Source organism: Monodelphis domestica, chromosome 1, assembly GCF_027887165.1.
Source record: "Monodelphis domestica isolate mMonDom1 chromosome 1, mMonDom1.pri, whole genome shotgun sequence".
NCBI classification, from domain to species: Eukaryota; Metazoa; Chordata; class Mammalia; order Didelphimorphia; family Didelphidae; genus Monodelphis; species Monodelphis domestica.
The window spans coordinates 620,501,728-620,524,263 of NC_077227.1; the positions used below are offsets into that span (position 1 = coordinate 620,501,728).

A 22,536-nucleotide genomic window follows, 5' to 3' on the forward strand; every position below is an offset into this window, starting at 1 on the left:
TAAATGTTTGCGGTAGTAATTGAACTTAGGTCTTTCAGACTCTAAGTCCAGCACTCTATTTGCCATGACACTTCCCTATCATTTTTTATTGATATGGATGTCTTTGTCTGGAAGCCTATATCTTTTGTATTTTCCTCATTTCTTTCTTGTTTCCTAACTTTGACATACTCTCTTTTGAATGTGACTGGGAAGAGTTGTCTGGAGTTCATGATTAAACATCTGAACCCCAAATCGAGGATGTTATCCGGTATATTTCCATGAGCTATCTTGGATATAGAGATAGGGAGTACATGTTTTGCTTGTGTTCAGTAGATTCATATTAATTTGTTGTGTCCGTTAGATATGAGCTCTTAAGGAATAGATATTATGTTTTGCTTACTTTGTATTCCGGGAATTTAGCTTAACTCTTGATACATAGTAGACTTGCTGCTGTCTGAATCTTTGGCCTCCCAAATATATTTTACTCAAATATACTTGACAAAGACAGGTATCATGACATCTTAAGAAATCTATTAAAAGCTAAGCCAGTTGGCTTTCTTTTGTATTTGAACATTTTTAAACCCACCTGCAAGGCTATTCAAAGAATAAACAAGATTACTAGTAAACAATTAATAAACTAATAACTAATAAACTAAAAAACAAATAATTAACAAGACTCACAAAAAGCTATTATTCACATTGGTAGAAACTTATAATTTTAACAATATTTTAGTGTTTCTGTGTATTATGTCTTACAAATTTTTTCTACATTGGCATTTAATGTCAAAATATAATGAAGCTCTTTAAAACATGTCACATATATGCCCTGTATTGCAAATGCAGGATTTTTTAAAATTCTTTTTAATAGTTTTTTCCTTTCTTTTGTTTAGTTCATAAATTTTTATTCTTTCTTATCTTATTAAGATTTTTTTAGTAGATGGTTTGAAAAAGTCTTAAAAGGCTTTTTTTTGGTGTTCTTTGTTCCAAATGTAACATTTTATGAAGAAAGAAAAGCAACATATGGTTATATCTGATCTAATGTTACATACCAGTAGTTGTAGAACACCAGTTTGAAAGGAAGTTATACATCTTAATTATATTTGTAGCTCACAATATAGATATATTATTTGAAAAACATGAATTTTAGGAACCAAATACATGCATTTTCCTTACTTTTGAAGAGTTTACAATTATCTGCATTAGCCCAATTGCAAATCGTTGTCTTTGATCTTATGATATCATCCATTCATTCAGCAATCATCCATACCCTTCTACATTCCAGTGTTATAGTCAAGTTCCTTACTAGCTTGCTCTTCTTTGGATGAAATCTATCATTAAACAGTTGATTTATTTAAAATATTCCCCACAGATTTTTAGCGCATATTTTAGATCTGGAAAATCATAGACACGAGTTGGAAAGAAAGAATGAAGTAATGTGATTGCCTGGTTTTTCCTTGACCCATGTTGAAGTAAGGATTTTGTCCTGTGAAATCAGGTCTTTTTCAGCCATGGGTAGCTCAAAGTTTTTGAGAACAATTTCCTTCCCTGACAGCTCTGCTTTTAGTTAATGAATCCAGTCATTCTTGTCTTTACTAACTTAATTAAAGAAAACTCCTGAACAAACCTGGGTGAGTGCCAACAATCACTTTTTAAAAAAAACTCTCATTTTTTTTGGTCTTAGAATCAATACTGTGTATTGGTTCCAAGGTAGAAGAGCAGCAAGGGCTAGGTAAAGGGGGTTAAGTGATTTGTCCAGGATCATACAGCTAGGAAGTGTCTGAGACCAGATTTGAACCTAGGATCTCCCATCTCTAGGCCTGGGTCTCAATCCACTGATCAACCCAGCTGACCCCTTTAAGTCTTTTTAATCAGCATTTTAGAATCAAAAATTATTCCCTGAATAAAGGAAGTGTGACAAATGAATAAAATTTTCTTTATCAATCAGTCAGCAACTTTTAAATTAATAAATCAAAAACTTAAACACTCCTAATTAACACCAAGTAAGAGAGCTCACAAGTCACTTGTGAGAGTGGGTGACAATTCCAGAGGCCACTGACCACCCCTTTGACAGTGCAAGGCAAATTGAAAGACTTTAATTGGTTCCTGTAAAGTGGAGGAAGGGACAAGAAGTGATATGGAAAAAGGACTATAAAAAGTCATGAACTTCCTGTCCAAGGGGTCTTCAGCTTGGATCTTGGACTTGAATCTTTGGACTGGACCTTTGGCTTGGATCTTGGGCTTGGACCTTGGGACTTTACCTTGGTAGACTCTGTGTCAGTGAGCTGGGTGAATAGCTGGCCTTCCTTTCCAGGTTTCTGGAGAGACTGGTTCCAGAGAGGCTTTCCTTTCCTGGAGGAGGCTATACTGGTAGAACCTTTGCTGAAGACACCACAGGACTTCTGGCTGAGGATTACTGAAAAATCCTTGTGGATCAAGGGATGTGGTGAAACCCTGCCAGGTCTGAGCCCCACATTGGAGCAGCATTTAGGGTGATAGGCTAGATAATTATTTATCTCCTTATATTTTCCCACTTTCACTCTTTCCACCTCTTTGTAAACAAAGCTACTAAAAGTCATTTTGACTTGTTATAATATATTTAGATCAATGACTACAATATATAATACTATAGCATTCTCATATTAGCATAAAAAACTTAATTTTTAAATTCTTACAAAAGTTACTATTATTTTCATGCTTTATAGCAATTAAAAAATCTCACTTACATAATCTGACCTGCTGTTGGGCATTTTATTAATTCAGACTTTTAATATCAGGGGATAATTTCCAAGAGAAACTGACATTCATATGTAAAAATTAAGCCTTTCATTTAGGTCAGTGGATGCCACTATTTAAGAATAACAGAATTCTGCTCATCTTGGATGTGAATCTTAACAAAAGGAGTTATGCATTATTCCTTTATTATGACCTTTTGGTCAGATCCCATGGTGGAACAAAGTAACAAAAAGCACTGTAGAACTTACTTTAAAGGCAGTTGATGAGACTTCTATTGATGGGATAGTATTACGAGAAAATATTATGGAATAGAAAAACCTTCCTACTTGAAAAACTTCTTGAAAACTTCATAATCTCAATGGTACAACTTTAGTGATAAGTATTTATTTTTCCAGTATTAAAAGGGATGGGAAGGCATGCTTTCACTTGTGATGGAAGGAGTATTGCACTAGAAATTTAGAAGCCCTGTATAATGAATGAAATTCTCTAGAGGCTGTATTTTTAAAATTGTAAAATATTAATTTATTAATGACCGCTCAAGATTTCCCACTAGTCAGTAGTCTCCCTCCATAGTTGGAACAGATTCCACAGACTAGCAGAGCAGAAGGCCAGGGAGGGGAGGATAGAATGAGGGACTGACAGGCTAGGTAAGAGAGAGCAGAGGCTTAAGCATGAACAACTAAATGGCTGGGCTGGCCAACCCAAAAAGGTGGAATAAGTACAAGCAGCTAGTCAGCTAGTCAGGAGAGCTGGACCAGAGAAAGAGGCATAAGAGCCCCAATTTCCTCTCTCTCATATCTTATATACCCTTTGCATCATCACCGTCCAGTCCCTCTCCAGGACATCCTAAGCATTTCTGATTGGAAAATAGGCATGCAGGGAGTGGAATCAGATGCTGGAACACCTTTATCATCAGAAGGGGAGTGTCCCAAGGATGCCAAGAAACACCTGGAGCTGCTAGAATGGCTAGGCAGTATTTCCCAACATAGTGGCTGCCTAGCCAACTTCATTATCCAAGAGTTCCTGCCCACAGACAAGGAGTGGGTCTCCACCCAGCTTGTAAAAGATCTAGACAAAAGAAGGGAGGACCTAACTTGGTTTCATAGCCTGGAGGGAGAAACTATTTGCCTTAGCTTTAAAATCAAACTACTCCATGGGGTTGGAGGGGGAGAGAAAAAAGGGGAAAAATAATTTACCAATAATATTCCAATTCTATGCTAATTTTGAACATGGCTAGACCTGACTTTGTCGCTAATTCACTGTAGGATATTGGGATAATCATACTTAATTTGTAAAACTATAACTATCAGTTTTGATTGTTAAATTATTAAGTTAATTATACTTCTTTTAGATCTGAAAGGGATGAAAGACTATGTTGCACTTCTCTGAAAATATTTTACTTGGATACTTCTTTTCCTTTAATTTTTCTAAATATTACATAGTTGGACCACTCTGGAGAATCTAGACTCTCAAAGATTTTGCTTTCCTTGTTTTGATGAGGGATCACTGCTAATCATCATTTACATTCAAAATAAGATTATTGTTATAAATCAAGACATAGTCAAGATTTTATTATCTGGAATTTAATTTTAGACTAGAGAGATCTCTTTGGAGTATTTGATATTTGGTAACCATAGAAAGATTAAAAATATTCATTGTTTTAAAGAGGATATTTGTATAAGTGTTAAGAATTTTTTATCACTCAAGGGCTACTGTTGACAAAAATGATCAGGATTCAAAGTTTTTTCTCCCCCAAGGATAAAGGAAAAGTAAAAAGAGAGAGAGAGAGAGAGAGAGAGAGAGAGAGAGAGAGAGAGAGAGAGAGAGAGAGAGAGAGAGAGAGAGAGAGAGAGAGAGAGAGAGAGAGAACATAGATAGTGTGAGGCAGGATTCAGACTCCAGTCCTCTTGACTTCTAAGTTTAATGGTCTATAATGTTACACTGTTCTATCCATTATGCCACCTCACATTCAAAAGACATCATAGTAATTCAGGAAAAATATTTTGTAGTTGAGGAAAAGACACTTTCCACATACAGCAGTAAACTAATGTGCTTCATTTAGTCCATGTAAGTATCTTCAGTTTCAGTAGATGAGATGGGCCCACATTCCAGGAATTCCTTTATATGAGATTAGTCTATATGATCAAACCCTCTCTTAAAAAGGGAAATGAGATAAGTAAAAACTGAAATATTAACCAAAAATAGAGAACACTGGAAGATATTTAGAAACTGTGACAGTAAGATATAAGAATATTTTTAAGACAAATAGGAATTGATATATAGTGAGGCATGGTGATAGACATCTGAACTCCCAGCTACCTAGATGATAGAGATTGGCAGATCTTTTGAATTTAGAATTTCTGAACTACAGTGGGCTAAGACAGTTGGGTGTCCTCACCAAATTAAAAAAGATAGTATTGTGGGAATACACTTGCCTTGTAAACTCAGTCAAAGAAACATCTTTTAATTTAGTTCTATTGTGAGTCCTTTATTAAATCTTTAAAAATTTTGGAACAATAAGGTCCTAGATATCAAATACTGACTTTTTTTATTCTTATAAAAACTAAAAATTCAGTTCTGTATTCAAATCACCTGTATTATTATGTTATCAGTTTTTACTTTTTAAGTGTTCAAGGAGTATTCCATTAAAGACCCATCTATTTTTGCTTCTTTACTAGAAATAATTCCATTTAAATGGACCTATACAGTATATAGAGCTGTTTCATTTTTACATTTATATTGTAAACTTGTTTGGATGCACAAAAGCTACTGCTTTAGTCCCTTAACTGTAGTCTGTATTAATTATAAAACCAAAAAACCCAAACACAGCAATATGGCGATGTTACTGAATTTTGAATATCTCCTTCTTCCCAATGAGATAAAACCTTTAAATAGCCATAAGATACTAAATTATAATCCATTTTAACTAAAGTAATTAAGGATTTTGTTTCTTTCCCAATTAAAATAAAGTTAGGAACATTAATCTCCGAGTTGTATTGCCTCCCAAACTCCCACCTTCCTAAGCACCTTGTTGTCTGAATCTCTAATCCCTACCCTTTTCAGGGACTCCGGTGTCTAGTCCTTCAATTTCACTAAATCTAGCACTAGATTTAGAAGTAGACATGGACTGAGGTTAGACTGTGGAATAAAGAATCTGAAAATTTTGGATCCATCACTACAATAGAAAGCCAAACATCTCTTGATCTAATTTGTTTACAATGTAATTTGATAGTATGAAATGTTATGTAGCCTATTCTGAACGTTACAGAAGCTTTACTAAGAGTATTCTCTTTGACTTTTCCAACTCTGCTTGAATGCCAGCTCGTTGATTATCTTATAGTTAAGGTTTTCCTAGCAAATCTTATGTCAAACAGATATAATTAACAAAGGCCATTGACCAGTCTCTCTTCCTAATCATTGGGCCATAAACTCACATTCTTCATCTAGAATCAGATGTGTTCCCATAAAAAGAAGAGGTCACCGAGTTAAAAACTTCTCTCTCAGTCAAGATGCTTGCGTATACTAGGTGACAAGACTCCTTGATAGACATGACTATAGGTGTCACAAGCATAATAAAGTGCATTATAAATTTATTTTAAATATCTTTTTTGAACTGAGATTTTAAAAGAGTGGTCCTAGGATAGGGGCAAAAGAACACAAATGGATTCAGCATTTCCTCCAGAGTTAAAAATGAAATATTATTGTTCACAAGATTTATGGTGTACATGCTAAACACAAACTTTGAGTGGCACTACCAATATTTAGGTTAATATAAGTTATAGAGTCAGCCATCCTAAGAGAAAACAAAAGCAAAAACAAAAACCTTTATTTTTAACCACACTCACTTCTAGACCTAAATTTGGCTTGTGCCCTCGAAAGGAAAACTCAGAAAACTGGAATCAGGATCAGTATGAGGAAAATAATATATTTCTTCAGACTTTCCCCAGTACTTGCTGAACAGCTCTACTCCCTCCTTCAAAGTATTAACTTTCATTTAGCACCTGTCCTTTGAGACATTAAAAATATGGCAAATAGAAATTCATATCTCTTCTCTTTCCTGAAACATTCCTAAATGATGAGTGCTTTCATAGTTGGTACAAATAAAAACATACCAGAAGTCTGCAAATGAAATATGCTTTGACTAAAACACAATGAAACCTTCTAAATTAAACATTTAAACCTTTTCCCCCCATTGCCTGGAAAGGCACTGAACCAATGAGTCTGCACAGTACAGTAGCAAAAGAGACCCAGGCTCTTTGCCATCAAAAATATACTAAGAAGTGTGTTTTTCTTTGGGAAGCATTGGTAGAAAAGAAACTTAATTCTGGAGCCATATTTCAACTTCTATAGGCACAAGTTGGAGACAGTAAAACTTCAACAGCAGTGCTTTCCTTAATTGAGTTAGTTACTCAAGAAATAAAAATTGTTCTAAGAAAGAGAAGAAATACATTTATATTCCTTTTGAGGCAAGGAGAGAAGTCTTTTTGGCAAAGTCTCTATTTTCTTCAACCTCGAACCTTAATCTTCAAGTTCAAAGCTTGTTTCCCTGTGTAGTTCAGGATGAGCTGACTTTTTGTGCCTGGAGTATTTTAGGCTCAGTATATCTCCTAATTCATCAATCTCTTTCAAGACCTGCAATGAGAGTATTAGAGTACATTCTGTCATTCATCATCATATTGATTTGGGGTATTCTTTCCTAAGGAGAACATGTAAATAGAGAATAAGGTATGCCTAAAGTATTGTTTTCATGGTATTCAATTTTAAATAAAAAGAATGAAATTTTGTAATCTTTTGAACCCAGTCTTATTAACTTTTAAGTTGTTGATTTGATCTCTTCACATCCTCAAAATCCTACATATCCTTTAAAACTCATCTCATGTGTCCCTTTCTAGAAATCCTTTCTTGACTCTCTTCCTCACTCTTCCCTTTTCCCGCCAACCAGAACTGATTAACTGATTTGTTCTGCTTTTTATTCTGGGTTGTGTGGGAATGAGTGATGGGATTGAAGTCAAATGTACTTGTTCTAGTTTACATACTTTATTTTCTTCTCTTTTTTAAAACAATGGGACAATATTTGCTTTCCCCCAGTCTTATATGCCAATCCCATTTTCTAGCATCCTGCTTTAAGTAAGGTATCCTGCTTTAAAGATGAGGAAGCTTTTGGTTACAAATATTAAGTGATTTTTGGAAATGTTAGTGTTCTTCCACATGAGAAATAATTTTCAAACTGCTAGCCTCTTAATTAACAGTCGATGGATCAGGTGGTCTCTTGACCTTATCTTTTAAGACTCCCTAGTTCTACAAAGATAGTAGAAATGGGAATCCCTACTCTGATAAATTATTATTATTACTAGAGACAAACAGATATGACAATTGTATAGTGTTTCCTGGTTTTCAAAGTATTTTTATCTGAAAAATCTATTTTCTCTGAGACCCAGTTTCCTCATCTCTGAAGTAATACCTGTCTTAGCTACTTCAAAGGACTGGTGTTATTATCTAAAGAAGTAAAAGCTGGGAAAGTGTTTTGAAAAGTCTTAAGTGTGATATAACTATAGAGAGTTCATTAACAGTTTCATTTGTTATTAGTGCTTTCTCCTTAAGTTATTTTTTAATTTAATTTTACTTTATATGTTACATTTTTCCATTAAAGAGTAAGGTTTTTTGATGGCAGGGATGTTTTTTTTTTTTTTTTTGCTGGAAGTGGGTATCTCCAGAGTTTAGTGCAGTTGATTTGTATGTAGCAGATGCTTAATAAGTGCTTCCTGAATTTAAATGATTCTGGAAGTAGTGATAGCAATACTTGTACTACTACCTAACTCAGGTTTTCGTGAGAAAAATGTTAAGCAGAAATTATTCTAAGCTATTTCAGGAAGGATTTAACCTAGGCTAAATATAGAATTATGAATAATAAGAGTTGTTAAAGTTAGAATGGATGGGGTGAGAGAACAGGACTATGATTTGATGTATTCTATTCATGGAATCTAGTTTTAGATGTCTTAGCTGAAGGAAAAGGATAGACTAAATGATGCCTCTCAGGTATGCTTGTTTTTCTTGAAAGTAATCAAAGCTGTAAATGTGATGATAGTCAAAAGCTTTGACAATAAGTCAACATTCATCTTTTAAAGAGCCATTCATATGCCAGGCAAAGTGCTAACAGTTAATCTTATAATAAACAAAATGAAGACTTTAGTCAGAACTAGCATTGGAATTAAGGTGTATGTGTCGATATAGGTCAGGACATTTTATAGACCTCAAATTCCAGTGTAATTTAATTCAACAAGAATTTATTAAGTTGTTGCTGTTGTAATATTTATTGAGAAAGGAAATAGGATTGGAAAAATGGGGGGTAATGCCAGTCTAGTTTCCTTTCCACACTGTGTACAAGACAGGCTCCTAGACACTAGAATATAAAAACACAAAAATATATGTATATGTATAAACATTAAATACATACAAACTAATATGATATAATTTTTTTTGTATTTGTATAAGTATATTAGGAAGCACTAAAAATTGTGGTCATTATAAAGATCTACTGTAAGTTGAGGGTATTTGGAATGAGTCTTAAAAGACCAATATATTCAAAGAGGTGGAAGAGAGGGTATGAATTGAGAGATGGAATTTTGCGTACAGAAAATATCAAGTTAGGCCAGTTTGGCTGAAGTAATAGATCAAGTGAAGGAGAATTATATGAAATCATTTGGAAAGATAGGTTAGTGCTAGGGTATGAAGGTATTTTAATGCCATTATCCTAGAAATAATAGAGAGACACTGAATCTTTTTTTCAGTGGGAGAGTGATGTGGTCAGACCTGTGCTTTAGGAATATCAGTTTGGTTGTAGTTTAGAGGATGGATTGGAGAGGAGAGAGATGAAAGGTGTACAGATTAAGAGGCTTTTATATTAATTTCAGTAAAAGCTGATGTGGACCTTCCTGGGGTGGGGGTGGGGAGTTCTGTCAGTGGAAAAGATGAAAAAAAATATATATATATAATGTTGTAGAAATAGATTTAGTGAATCTTGGTAATTGGTTGGATTTGAACATAAGGGAGAGTGAAGAGACTAGGCTGATTTTGAGATTGTGAAGATGGCAACTGAAAGAGGGGAAACAATGAGTTCTTTTAGGGGCATGTTGAGTTTGAAATGCTTAGACAACATCCAAAGGGAAATGGGGCAGGCGATTTGGTGATATGGACCAGGAACTTTGGAGAGAAATGGGAACTGGATTTGTAGATTTTGAATTTGCATGCATAGAGATGATAATTGAACCTATGGGAGCTGATGAGATCACTAAGACAGAGAGGGCGTAGTGAGAAGAGAGTCTAGAATAGAGGATCTGTGCCTAGGTTATTAGTTATAAATTCCAGTTTTATTTCTTTAAATTGGATGATGTATCATATACTTCTCCTATGAATCATACAGGAAAGACTAAAATAGTTAGAGAAAGGAAGCCAAATTTGAAATTATTTTCATATCACTTAAAACTAGATTGCTTTGGTGTATCTGTTACCTAAATGGATTACTTATTGTTCTGTTATTATGATGGGTTTATTTTTTTTAAACAACTAAAGGGCACACCTAATTATGCCTTGTTAGATCAATGTTATCTGTTAAAATTGCAAAAATTATAAACCTTAGAATTTGAAGGTACTTTAAAAAGAATCTCTATCAATTTGTACCCAACCAAGAGTCTGTTTTGCAGTTTTTCTAAAGGGAAGGCTAAGGCCATTCAACCTGAATCCAACCTTCAATTGAAGATATCCAGGGCCTAGGGTAATGGTGACATGGATGAGGCATTTCAAGGCATCTCATTACACTTTTGGATAGTATTAATTTTAAGGAAGTTTTTTCCTTACATTGAACAAAAATCTTCCCTTCTTGAATCTTATCTCATTGTTTCCAGTTCTGTTTTTTGGGGTCAAGCAAAAAAAAAATCTAATGTGTTTTTGACATATTTAAAAATGGCCTTGCCAGCATTTCAAGGTCTTCTCACTACTGGGTTAAACAACTCCAGTTCCTCCAGTGGTTCCTTAATTCAATGGTGAAAAATAAGTATGTCATTTAATTATATATAAAGTCAATATATTGATTTAACCTAATTGAGTTTTTCATTGAATTGACTCATTCCTCTCCCCTTCCCTCAACTTACTGAATTTATCAAATGGTTGAGTATGTTTTAATCAGTCTTAGTTTTTGTCTACTACTTTAATTTGTATTTTCCCCCCAAGTCACTAAAGCAAAGGCCTAGAAAGCTCCAACTGTAAAACAATTGAATACCTTTAGATACTGAAGTAGCAGTGCTTTCTGGGCCATAGGACCCCAAAGAATACAGTAAAATATTTCCTGAGAACTTACCCTGTCTAGCATTTCCTGAGTATGTGATGATGACATACAAAACCGAGCCCGAGCTTCTATTAGTGGAGTGGCTGGGAAGCCCACCACTACAGTACCAATTTTTCTTTTTAATAGTTTTCTTGCAAATGCACTGTGTAGGAAGGGGAGAAATAAAACAGAAAGAATTAGAAATAGTACAACTCTATACATAAAGGGAAAAGAATATGAGGAATTACAATTATGTGTGTCTAGTACTTGAAAGCATGAAGGAAATTTGCTTACAGTTTCTTTAAAATATTTCTTGAAACTCCAAACATAATTACCCTGATTTTTCATAAATATGGACCTTTCTTCCACTAATATAAATTAAAACCTTCTTTAAAAGTCTGTGGTGGTTTCAGATGAAGTAATAAAAACTATCAATAATCTTTTTTTTTCCTGTTTTGCCATTACCAGTTTTCATTTTTTTAAACATTATTTTATTTGGTCATTTTAATACATTATTCATTGGAAACATAGATCATTTTCTTTTCCTCCCCCCTTCCTCCCGCCACCCATCCCCTAGCCAACCTGTGATTCCACTGGGTATCACATATGTCCTTGCTCTGAACCCATTTCTTTGTTGTTGGTATTTGCATTAGGGTGCTCAGTTAGCTTCTCTCCTCAATCATATCCCCTCCACCCCTGAAGTCAAACAGTTGCTTTTCCTCGGTGTTTTCACTCCCACAGTGTGTCCTCTGCTTGAGGATAGTTTTTTTTCTCCTAGATCCCTGCAGATTGTTCAGGGACATTGCATTGATACTAATGGAGAAGTCCATTACGTTCCATTGAACCACAGTGTATCAGTCTCTGTGTACAATCTTCTCCTCATTCTGCTCCTTTAACTCTGCATCACTTCCTGGAGGTTGTTCCAGTCTCCATGGAATTCCTCCACTTTATTATTCCTTTGAGCACAATAGTATTCCATCACCAACATATACCATAGTTTGTTCAGCCATTCCCCAATTGAGGGGCATCCCCTCATTTTCCAATTTTTTGCCACCACAAAGGGCGCAGCTATGAATATTCTTGTGCAAGTCTTTTTCCTTATTATCTTTTTGGGGTACAAACCCAGCAGTGCTATGGCTGGATCAAAGGGCAGATAGTCTTTTATCACACTTTGGGCATAGTTCCAAATTGCCCTCCAGAATGGTGGGATCAATTCACAACTCTACCAGCAATGCATTAATGTCCCGACTTTGCCACATCCCATCCAGCATTCACTACTTTCCATAGCTGTCATGTTAGCCAATCTGCTAGGTGTAAGGTGATATCTCAGAGTTGTTTTGATTTGCATCTCTCTGATTATAAGAGATTTAGAACATTTTTTTCATGTGCTTTTTAATAGTTTTGATTTCTTTAATTGAAAACTGTCTATTCATGTCCCTTGCCCATTTTTCAATTGGAGAATGGCTTGACTTTTTGTACAACTGGTTTAACTTTTGATAAATTTGAGTAATTAGACCTTTGTCAGAGGTTTTTGTTATGAAGATTGTTTCCCAATTTGTTGCCTCCCTTCTAATTTTAGTTACATTGGTTTTGTTTGTTCAGAAACTTTTAAATTATTTATTTTACATTTTGTGACTCTTTCTAAGTCTTGCTTGGTTTTAAAATCTCTCCCTTCCCAAAGGTCTGACATGTATACTATTCTGTGTTCACCTAATTTACTTATAGTTTCCTTCTTTATGTTCAGGTCATTCACCCATTCTGAGTTTATCCTGGTGTAGGGTGTGAGGTGTTGATCCAAACCTAATCTCTCCCACACTGTCTTCCAATTTTCCCAGCAGTTTTTATCAAATAGTGGAATTTTGTCCCACAAGCTGGGGTCTTTGGGTTTGTCATAGACTGTCTTGCTGAGGTCATTTATGCCAAGTCTATTCCACTGATCCTCCTTTCTGTCTCTTAGCCAGTACCAAATTGTTTTGATGGCCATTGCTTTATAGTATAGTTTGAGATCTGGGACTGCAAGGCCACTTTCCTTTGTATTTTTTTTTTCATTATTTCCCTTGCTATCCTTGATCCTTTGTTCTTCCAAATGAACTTTGTTATGGTTTTCTCTAATTCAGTAAAAAAGTTTTTTGGAAGTTCAATGGGTATGGCACTAAATAGATAGATAAGTTTGGGTAGGATGGCCATTTTTATTATGTTAGCTCGTCCCACCCATGAGCAATCAATGTTTTTTCAATTGTTTAGATCTAGTTTTAATTTTGTGGAGAGTGTTTTGTAGTTGTGTTCATATAGTTCCTGTGTTTGTCTCGGCAGATAGATTCCTAAGTATTTTATATTGTCTCGGGTGACTTTAAATGGAATTTCTCTTTCTCATTCTTGCTGCTGAACTGGGTTGGAGATATATAGAAATGCTGATGACTTCTGAGGGTTTATTTTGTATCCTGTGACTTTGCTAAAATTGTTGATTATTTCAACTAGCTTTTTAGTAGATTCTCTAGGATTCTTTTAAGTAGACCATCATAACATCCGCAAAGAGCTATAGCTTGGACTCCTCATTGCTAATTTTAATATCTTCAATTTCTTTTTCTTCTCTAGTTGCTACTGCTAGTGTTTCTAGTACAATATTAAATAGTAAAGGTGATAATGGGCATCCTTATTTTACTCCTGATCTTATTGGGAAGACTTCGAGTTTATCCCCATTGCTGATGATGTTTGCTGATGGTTTTAGATATATACTGTTTATTATTTTTAGGAAAGGCTCTTCTATTCCTATACTTTCTAGTATTTTCAATAGGAATGGTTGTTGTATTTTATCAAAGGCTTTTTTTGCATCTTTTGAGATAATCATGTGATTTTTGTTGGTTTGCTTGTTAATATGGTCAATTATGTGGATGGTTTTCCTAATATTGAACTATCCTTGCATTCCTGGTATGAACCCTACCTGATCATAGTGGATAACCCTTGTGATGACTTGCTGGAGTCTTTTTGATAGTATCCTATTTAAGATTTTTTGCATCTATATTCATTAGGGAGATTGGCCTATAGTTTTCTTTCTCTGTTTTTAATCTTCCTGGCTTTGGGTTCAGTACCATTTTTGTGTTGTAAAAAGAATTTGGTAGAACCCCTTCTTGGCTTATTCTGTCAAATAGTTTGTATAATATTGGGATTAGTTGTTCTTTGAATGTTTGATAGAATTCATTTGTGAATCCATCTGGACCTGAGAATTTTTTCTTAGGGAGTTCTTTGATGGCTTGTTCAATGTATTTTTCTGATATGGGATTGTTTAGGCAATTTATTTCTTCCTCTGTTAGTCTTGGTAATTTATATTTTTGTAAGTATTGATCTATATCACCTAGATTGCCTTATTTGTTGCCATATAATTGGGCATAGTAATTTTTAATGATTGCCTTAATTTCCTCTTCATTAGAGGTGGGGTCTCCCTTTTCATCTTGGATACTGTCAATTTCTTTTTTTCTTTCCTTTTTTTTTAAATTAGACTGACTAGTACTTTATCTATTTTATTTGTTTTTTCAAAGTACCAGCTTCTAGTCTTATGTATTAAATCAATAGTTCCTTGTCTTTCAATTTTATTGATTTCTCCTTTGACTTTTAGGATCTCTAATTTAGTCTTCATCTGAGGATTTTTAATTTGTTCACTTTCTAGTTTTTTAATTTCCATGCCTAATTCATTGACCTCTGCCCTTCTTAATTTGTTTATGTATGAACTCAAGGATATAAATTTCCCCCTGAGTACTGCTTGGCTGCATCCCATAAGTTTTGAAAGGATGTCTCTCACCATTGTTGTTTTCTTCAATAAAGTTATTGATTGTTTCTATGATTTGTTCTTTAACTAGATGGTTCTGGAGAATCATATTGTTTAATTTCCAATTAATTTTTGATTTATCTCTCCATGTATCCTTACTAATTATTATTTTCATTGTATTGTGGTCTGAGAAGGTTGCATTTATTATTTCTGCCCTCTTGCACTTGTTTGTAATGTTTTTGTGCTCTAACACATGGTCAGTTTTTGTGAATGTACCATGTGCTCCTGAAAAGAAGGTGTATTCCTTTTTGTCCCTATTTAGTTTTCTCCACATGTCTATTAACTCTAATTTTTCTAAGATTTCATTTGTTTTTCTCACCTCTTTCTTATTTATTTTTTGGTTTGATTTATCTAGTTTGGATAGAGGAAGGTTCAGATCTCCCACTAGTATAGTTTTTCTGTCTATTTCACCCTTCAGCTTCTCTAGTTTTTCCTTTAGAAATTTGGATACTCTGCCATTTGGTGCATACATATTGAGTACAAATATTTCCATATTGTCTACACTGCCTTTTATCAGGATGTAGTTACCTTCCCTATCTCTTTTAACTAGATTTATTTTTACTTTGGCTTTGTCAGATATCATGATTGCGACTCCTGCCTTCTTTTTATCAGTTGATGCCCAATAGATTTGGTTCCATCCTCTTACTTTCACCCTATGTGTATCTTCCTTCATCATTTGTATTTCTTGTAGACAGCATATGGTAGGGTTTTGGATTCTAATCCACTCTGCTATTCCCTTGTGTTTTCTGGGTGAGTTCATTCCATTCACATTCAGAGTTATGATTACTAGCTATGTATTTCCTAGCATTTTGATTTCTACTCCTGGTCCTGTCTTTTCTTCTTTCACTATTTCCTTCTACACCAGTGTTTGTTTATAATCAGTCCCCTTTGTTCCCACCCTTATTTTACTTCCATTTCTACCCCCTCCCTTTTTACTCCTCCCCTTCTTTTCCCCTGTAGTCTTTTTAAAATACCCCCCTTCTCCCTCCCTTGTACTGCTTCCCTCCCCACCAGTCCGTTTTTTACCCTTCTACTCCCCTATAGGGTGCAAATCTATTCTCTGCCCTTTGGGTCTGTTTTAAAGCACGTAAGTGTTGAGTATTTCCTATCTCCAATCTCTTTACCCTTCCAGTGTATCGATTTGTTCTCCCCCCTTCCACCATGAGCTACTTTGTGACATATCAATTTACTCCCATTTGTTTCTTTTCCCATTTCTTTTAGTATTAGCCTCTTTTTTTGTTAGTTCTGGTTGTGTGTGTATGTATATATATTTATATATAGTAGTGGTAGTCTCTCAGTGACCAAGAATGACAATTATCTTTATGCATTATCATCTATTGATGTACCCCCATGTGCCTTTGAAGTCCAAAGACTGAGGCGCAGAGTTTGTGGCACATGGGGCATGGAATGCCAGTTGTTATGGGAGGTGCGGTTGTGGTCTGGTGTCGGCGTTAACGTGCAGCGGCAAGACGTAGACGTCGTTCATCTTCAAAGGTGGCGGCGGCATGGTTAATGTGGGTTCACCAGCTGCTTCTGACAGAGGCAGCAAGTTCTAGTTGCTTTGGTGTAATGCCAGCCCACTTCAAGTTTGACTTTAGCTGATCCTTGTATCTTTTCTTTGGTCAACCTTGTTTCCTGAGTCCAGCTGACAGTTCACCATAGAATACCTGTCTTGGTATTTGCTGTGGGTCCATGCAGATGACGTGTCCAGACCTTCGTAGCTGGGTTTTGAGGACCATGACTTCGATGCTGGTGGAGTTGGCTCTGTCGAGGACTTCCTAGTTGATAATTCGGTCCTGCCATCGGGTCCTCATGATTGACTGGAGAGAGCTTCGGTGGAATTGCTCCAGCTGTTTCATGTGCTTCTGGTACAGTGTCCATGTCTCACAACCTTACAGGAGCGAGCTGAGGACCACTGCGTTATACACTTTGAGCTTCATCGCAGTGCTTACACCTCTGTGTTGGAGGACTTTGGAGCGCAGCCACCCGAGTGCCTGGCTGGCCTTTTGGATCCTGGCATTGATCTCATGGTCTAGGGACCCGTTGTTGGCGATGGTGCTGCCCAGGTACTTGAAAGTGTTGATGTTAGAAAGCTTCGTGCTGTTGATTGTAATTCACGGCTAGTTAGTTGGCCTCCCTGGTGTGGGTTGGAACAGCACCTCTGTTTTGCTGAGGCTGATAGTCAGGCCAAACAGTTTTGTTGCGGTAGAGAACCGCATATACATATATATATACACATATACACACACACACACATGTATTTGTATTTATGCATGCATGTATCTATATACCCATTTATGTCTTGTTATTTCATCCAATGCAGTTTGTCATTGTTCCTTCTAAGTGTAATTCTTCTAGCTGCCCAGGTCATAGCAACAGTTTTTAAGCATTACCAATGACCTATTTTCTTATAGGGATACATATTTTAACTTATTGAGTCTCTTAAAAAATTTTTTTTGTTGTTGTTTTGTTTTGTTTTTCTTTTTCCCTCTTTTTTAATTACCTTTTGATGATTCTCTTGAGTTCTGTGCTTGGACATCAAATTTTCTGTTCAGGTCTTGTCTTTTCTTTATGAATGCTTGGAATTCTTCTATTGTGTTGAATGACCATACTTTCCCTCATAAGAATATATTCAGTTTTGATGGGTATTTTATTCTTGGTGGTAGACCTAGTTCCCTTGCTTTCCGGAATATCACATTCCATGCCTTTCAGTCCTTCAGTGTGGATGCAGCCATATCCTGAGTTATCCTCACTGTGTTTCCATGGTATCTGAATGGCTTCTTCTTGGCAGCCTGTAATATCTTTTCTTTGGTCTGATAGTTTTTGAGTTTGGCTATAACATTCCTGGTTGTTGTCAGTTGTAAATTAAATACAGGAGGTGATATGTGGATTCTTTCAATCTCCATTTTCCTTTCCCCTCTTGTTCTAGGATATCAGAACAGTTTTCCTGAATAATTTCCTGTCATATAATGTCCAGGCTTTTTCTTTTGTCATGGTCTTCTGGTAGACCTATGATTCTTAAATTGTCTCTTCTTGAACGATTTTCTAAATCGTCTGTTTTGTGAATGAGATGCTTCATATTTTCTTCAATTTTTTCATTCTTTTCATTTTGTTTTATAGTGTCCTGCTGCCTTGTGAGGTCACTTAATTCCAGTTGTTGTATTCTGGTTCTTAAAGACTGCATTTCATCCCTGGCATTTTGGTTGTTCCTCTCCTTCTGGTCTGATTTTCTTTGGAGGCTATATTTCATCCTCTTTACCTCATCTTTCATCTCCTTTTTATCATCTTTCATCTTCTTCACCTCATCTTTCATCTCTTTCCCCTCATTTTCCAGCTGGTTGATTTTGGCTTTCAAGACACTATTTTCTCATTTTAGTTCAAGTGCTTCTGTTTCCAGATGACTTATCTTAATTTTTAAATTCTTTTCCCAATTGTCTTCAGACTCTTTTAATTGTGTTTTGAGTTCTTCCACAGCCTGTATCAAATTCGCTGGGATTTCTGATTTATCGTTTGCTGATCTCTCCCCCTCTGTTCCATTTATTGAGTAGAAGTTTTCTATTGTAGTTTCTTTCTTCTTTTTCTGTTGTTTGCTCAAATTCATCCCTTCTTTACTCCACATATTTATCTGTGCTCTTTCTCCTCTCATTTTTTTTTTGTTTGTTTGGGGTCTTCTGTCATTCTCCCCTCTTGGAGCTTTAACAGGAGATCTCTTGGTGTAGTCTCTGGTGAAGGTTTGTTGGGGTTTGAGCTTCCCTGTCCTCTGGAGGCTTTTGATTGGATTAAAGTCCAGTAGTCAATGAGGATGGGTGTGGAACCTGGGCTTCCCTGAGTCCTGAAGACTTTTGATGGGATTAAGTTCAGCTGGGTTGGACTCAGTATGCTCTGAGGCCAAAACCTCCTAGAAGACTGGAGCAAATATGGAGGATCTGCACAGCTCTGGACAGGCTGCCAGCTCTATGCTCCCTCTCTAGCTCCTTCCCCTCTGTTTGTGTTGGAGACTCTGAACTTATCACAGCCCTGGTTGCAATGTACACCCTCCAGACCAGCACCTTTGCCCTCCCAAAAGTTCCCGCTGCTGCTAGGGTCTGGGAGTCTTAGAGCTCTGGGTGGGAGGGGGGTTGGGTCCTGGGACCTTCCTTCTGTCTTCCCTTTAAACCCAAGTGTTCTCTGATTCTGGCTTTCTGGGGGGGCGTACCTTTTGAATTAAGTCCAGCAGGAGGGTTCCTTGACTCTGTCTTGTTAAGTTTGTTTTTTAGTCCTCTGGGAGCATTCAGTTTATGATCGGTTAGGAAGGGTATTCAGAGGTCTGAACTTCTGCTCCTTCTAGGCCACCATCTCGACTCCCAAAACTATCAATAATCTTATTGAGTAAGTATCCTCGATCATTCTTGATTAGATAAATGCAAATTAAAACAACCATAAGATACCACTTTGCACCTATCAGACAGGTCAATATGAGAAGTAAAGGGAAAGATAAATTGGAGATGTGAGAAAACTGGGACACTTACACATTGTTGGTGGAATTGTGAAGTGATCCAACTATTTTGAAAGGCAATTTTGATCTATACCCAAAAGGCTATAAAATTGTGTATGCCCTTTCATCTAGTAATCCCACTATTAGATCTGTATTCCAAAGAGATTTTTAAAAGGGGAGGAAAGGACATGCTTGTACAAAAATATAATAGCTCTTTTTGTGGTGCAAAGAATTGGAAATTGAGGGCATGTCCTTCAATTGGGGAGTGGCTAAACAAATGGTGGTATATGATGGTAATGGAATACTATTGTGCTATAAGCAACGATGAGCAGAATGATTTCAGATAAAGCTGGAAAGATATACATGAACTGATGATGCAAAGTGAAACAAGCAGAAAGAGGAGAACATTGTGCATGGTAAAAGCAATATTGTATGATGATCAACTATGAAAGACTTAGCTATTCTCAGCAAAACAAACATCCAGGATAATTCTGAAGGACTCATGACAAAGAATACTCTCCACCTCCAGAGAAAGCACTGTTCGACGTTGGAATGTATATCAAAGTATACTATTTTTCACTTTAGTTTATTTGTGTTTTTATTTTGTGTTTTATGTTTTATATGTATCTTTCCACAATGACTAATAGGGAAAGTATGTTTTACATGATCATACATGTATAATTCAAATCATATTGTTCAACATCTTCAGGAGGATCTTGAGGGAGGGAAACAATTTGGATCTTAAGGTTCAGAAAACATGTTGAAAATTGTTATAACATACAAATGAGGAAATAAAATATATATTTTTAAAAATTAGTAAATGGGAGCAGCTATGTTATGTAGCACAATGGATAAAGTGTCAGGCCTGGAGTTGGGAGGACCTTAGTTTAAATCTGATCTCAGACATTTTCTAGCTGTGTGACCCTGGGTAAATCACAACCCTAACTGCCTAACCTCTACTGCTCTTTTGCCTTAGAACTGGCAATGATTCTAAGATGGAAGGTAAGAGTTAAAAAAATTAATAGATGATCTTTGGGAGTTTCTGGGGAATGTTAATTGGCCTTTGGTCAGCCTGGTGATTATATATCTTCTTAAATAGCTAAGCTGATACTTGGATCATAGACATACATGGACAAAACTCATAGAAGAAATCTGTCTAATGTGGCATAATCTTTTAAAGTTTGTGCCATATTGGAAAATAGTCTTCAACAACTCAAGGTTATATCTACATCTTGAGTTATAGGTTTACCACCTCCATAAGTAGAGATGGTAATTTTGACATAATCTTTCAAATATGAACTGAAACTGAATATTCAATTAATATTGAGATTATACTAAATACAAAGTCTTATCATAGGTGCTGTGAAAGTTGATTTGCCCTTTATAAATGGCAATAAAATTTCCTGACACTGAAGAAATGATTTTGATACCTTTTGAATGTGTTTTTCAAAAATATTCTTCTGCACATGTGGTACTTTAAAAATTGCTAAGCTGTTTTGTAATATGAAAAACTGATCTTGGAACATGATGATCTGTGAAAATCAAAATTGCAGGTCCCCCAAATGGAAAGATGTGTGATGGGTTGCAATTTATTTCCAATTATGACATCTGCACATGAAAGTGGAGTAAGGGATATACTTTAATTCTTAAAGAGAGTCATGATCTCAGACTTCGGGTATAGCATCTGCAGTGGAACTCAATCCACTTTTGCCTTCTTGCACTGTGCAACTCTTTTCCATGTCCAATAAATCTTCTCCATATGGTCCAGACTAGGTGTTGCATGACTTCCTATGTATGTGTGTGTGTGTGTGTATATATATATATATGTATATATATATATATATATATATATATATATTAGCATTGTTTGGTTATCAGTGTACTACTTGGGTTATAAATCTTTTCCTATTAAAATTTTTTTGATTGTTGTCCTTTTCTTAAAACTGGAGTCATGTTTTTTTTTTAAATCTCCATGGCCCATTGAATTCTTTATTGTGACAAACAAAAACATTTATGCAAAGCTAAATAATAACCAAATTGTATCTGACAATATAAATAAACTACAGTCCACATTATTAGTCCTTAATCTCAGTACTGAGAGGAAGAAAGAATACATGCTTATCAAAATTTCTAGGATCAAGATTGTTCTTTAAAAATCATTCCATTTAGCTGATTTGGTAATACTATCATTTACATTATTATATTCACTTTATATATTCTTATTTAGGTTGGGATTTCTTTGAATTACTTCAAAGAAATTTCCCATGTTTCTTTGATTGCTTTATATTTTTAATTTATGATATACTAATTTTCTGTTCTACTTGTATACAGTTCTACTTGTATGCAGTTTGTTTAGTTATTTCCTATTCATTGAGTACCTTTATTTCCTTTCCTTTTGCTATCAAAAAAAGCACCAGTATGATATTATTAGGATCTTTCTTTTTATCATGAATATCTTTGGAGTCTATGCAGGGATGGGCTGATACATGCTTACTAATCAGCTCTCTGAAAATTCAGGATATACTTTTAAGTTTAATCTGTAGTACTCAACCTTTCTCCATCACTTTCTTAACAAAATAATAAATCAAATCTTGATTGACAGTTTTTGAGGATTTCTGAGATATATATACATTGAACATTTAATAACTGACTCAAAGTCATTTTGCACTGGCTTTATTATGACTCTTGTATGTCTGTTAGTGAGATTACTGTGCCAAAGGATATGAACAATTGAATTTCTTTACTCACATAATTTTAAATTGATTTCCAGAAAGGTTAGATTGATTTACAAATTCTCATCTCTTTTAGAGTATTAATATTCTTGTCTTCTCACGGCTCTGACAATATTGATTTTCTATTCAGCATGTTTTGAATATACATTTCTATCATTATTAGCAATGAATCATTTTTTCATAGGTTGTTGATATTTACATTTCTTTGGAAAGTTATTTATATCCTATGACCACCAAACCCATTCTATTGGTGAATGGCTGTTGGTCTTATAGATTTGCAACAATTCTTGATATGGTTCTATTTTCAAACCCTTAGCAGAGAATTTAATACAAACATTTTCTCCAAGGCTTCTCTTATGCTAGCTCCTTTAATTTTGTTTATTCAAATGCTTTTAAATTTTATATAATTAAAATTTTCTATTTTTATGTTTTGTGATCACTTCTATCTCTTGTGTAATTAAGATTTCTCCCACTA

General features: G+C 35.3%; 1 protein-coding gene across 1 annotated transcript in view; it reads right to left on the reverse strand.

Annotated features, from left to right (window-relative positions):
- Positions 1–633: 633 nt before the first annotated feature.
- Positions 634–22,536, reverse strand: part of SPTLC3 (serine palmitoyltransferase long chain base subunit 3) — a 221,477-nt gene continuing 199,574 nt past the window's right edge. Inside the window, exons 11-12 of the mRNA XM_001374333.4 lie at positions 11,066–11,195; positions 634–7,344 (exon numbers count right to left, since the gene is read on the reverse strand). Coding sequence (XP_001374370.1) covers positions 7,231–7,344; positions 11,066–11,195 — 244 coding nt within the window. The 3' untranslated portion in view covers positions 634–7,230. The remainder of the gene's footprint in view (positions 7,345–11,065; positions 11,196–22,536) is intronic.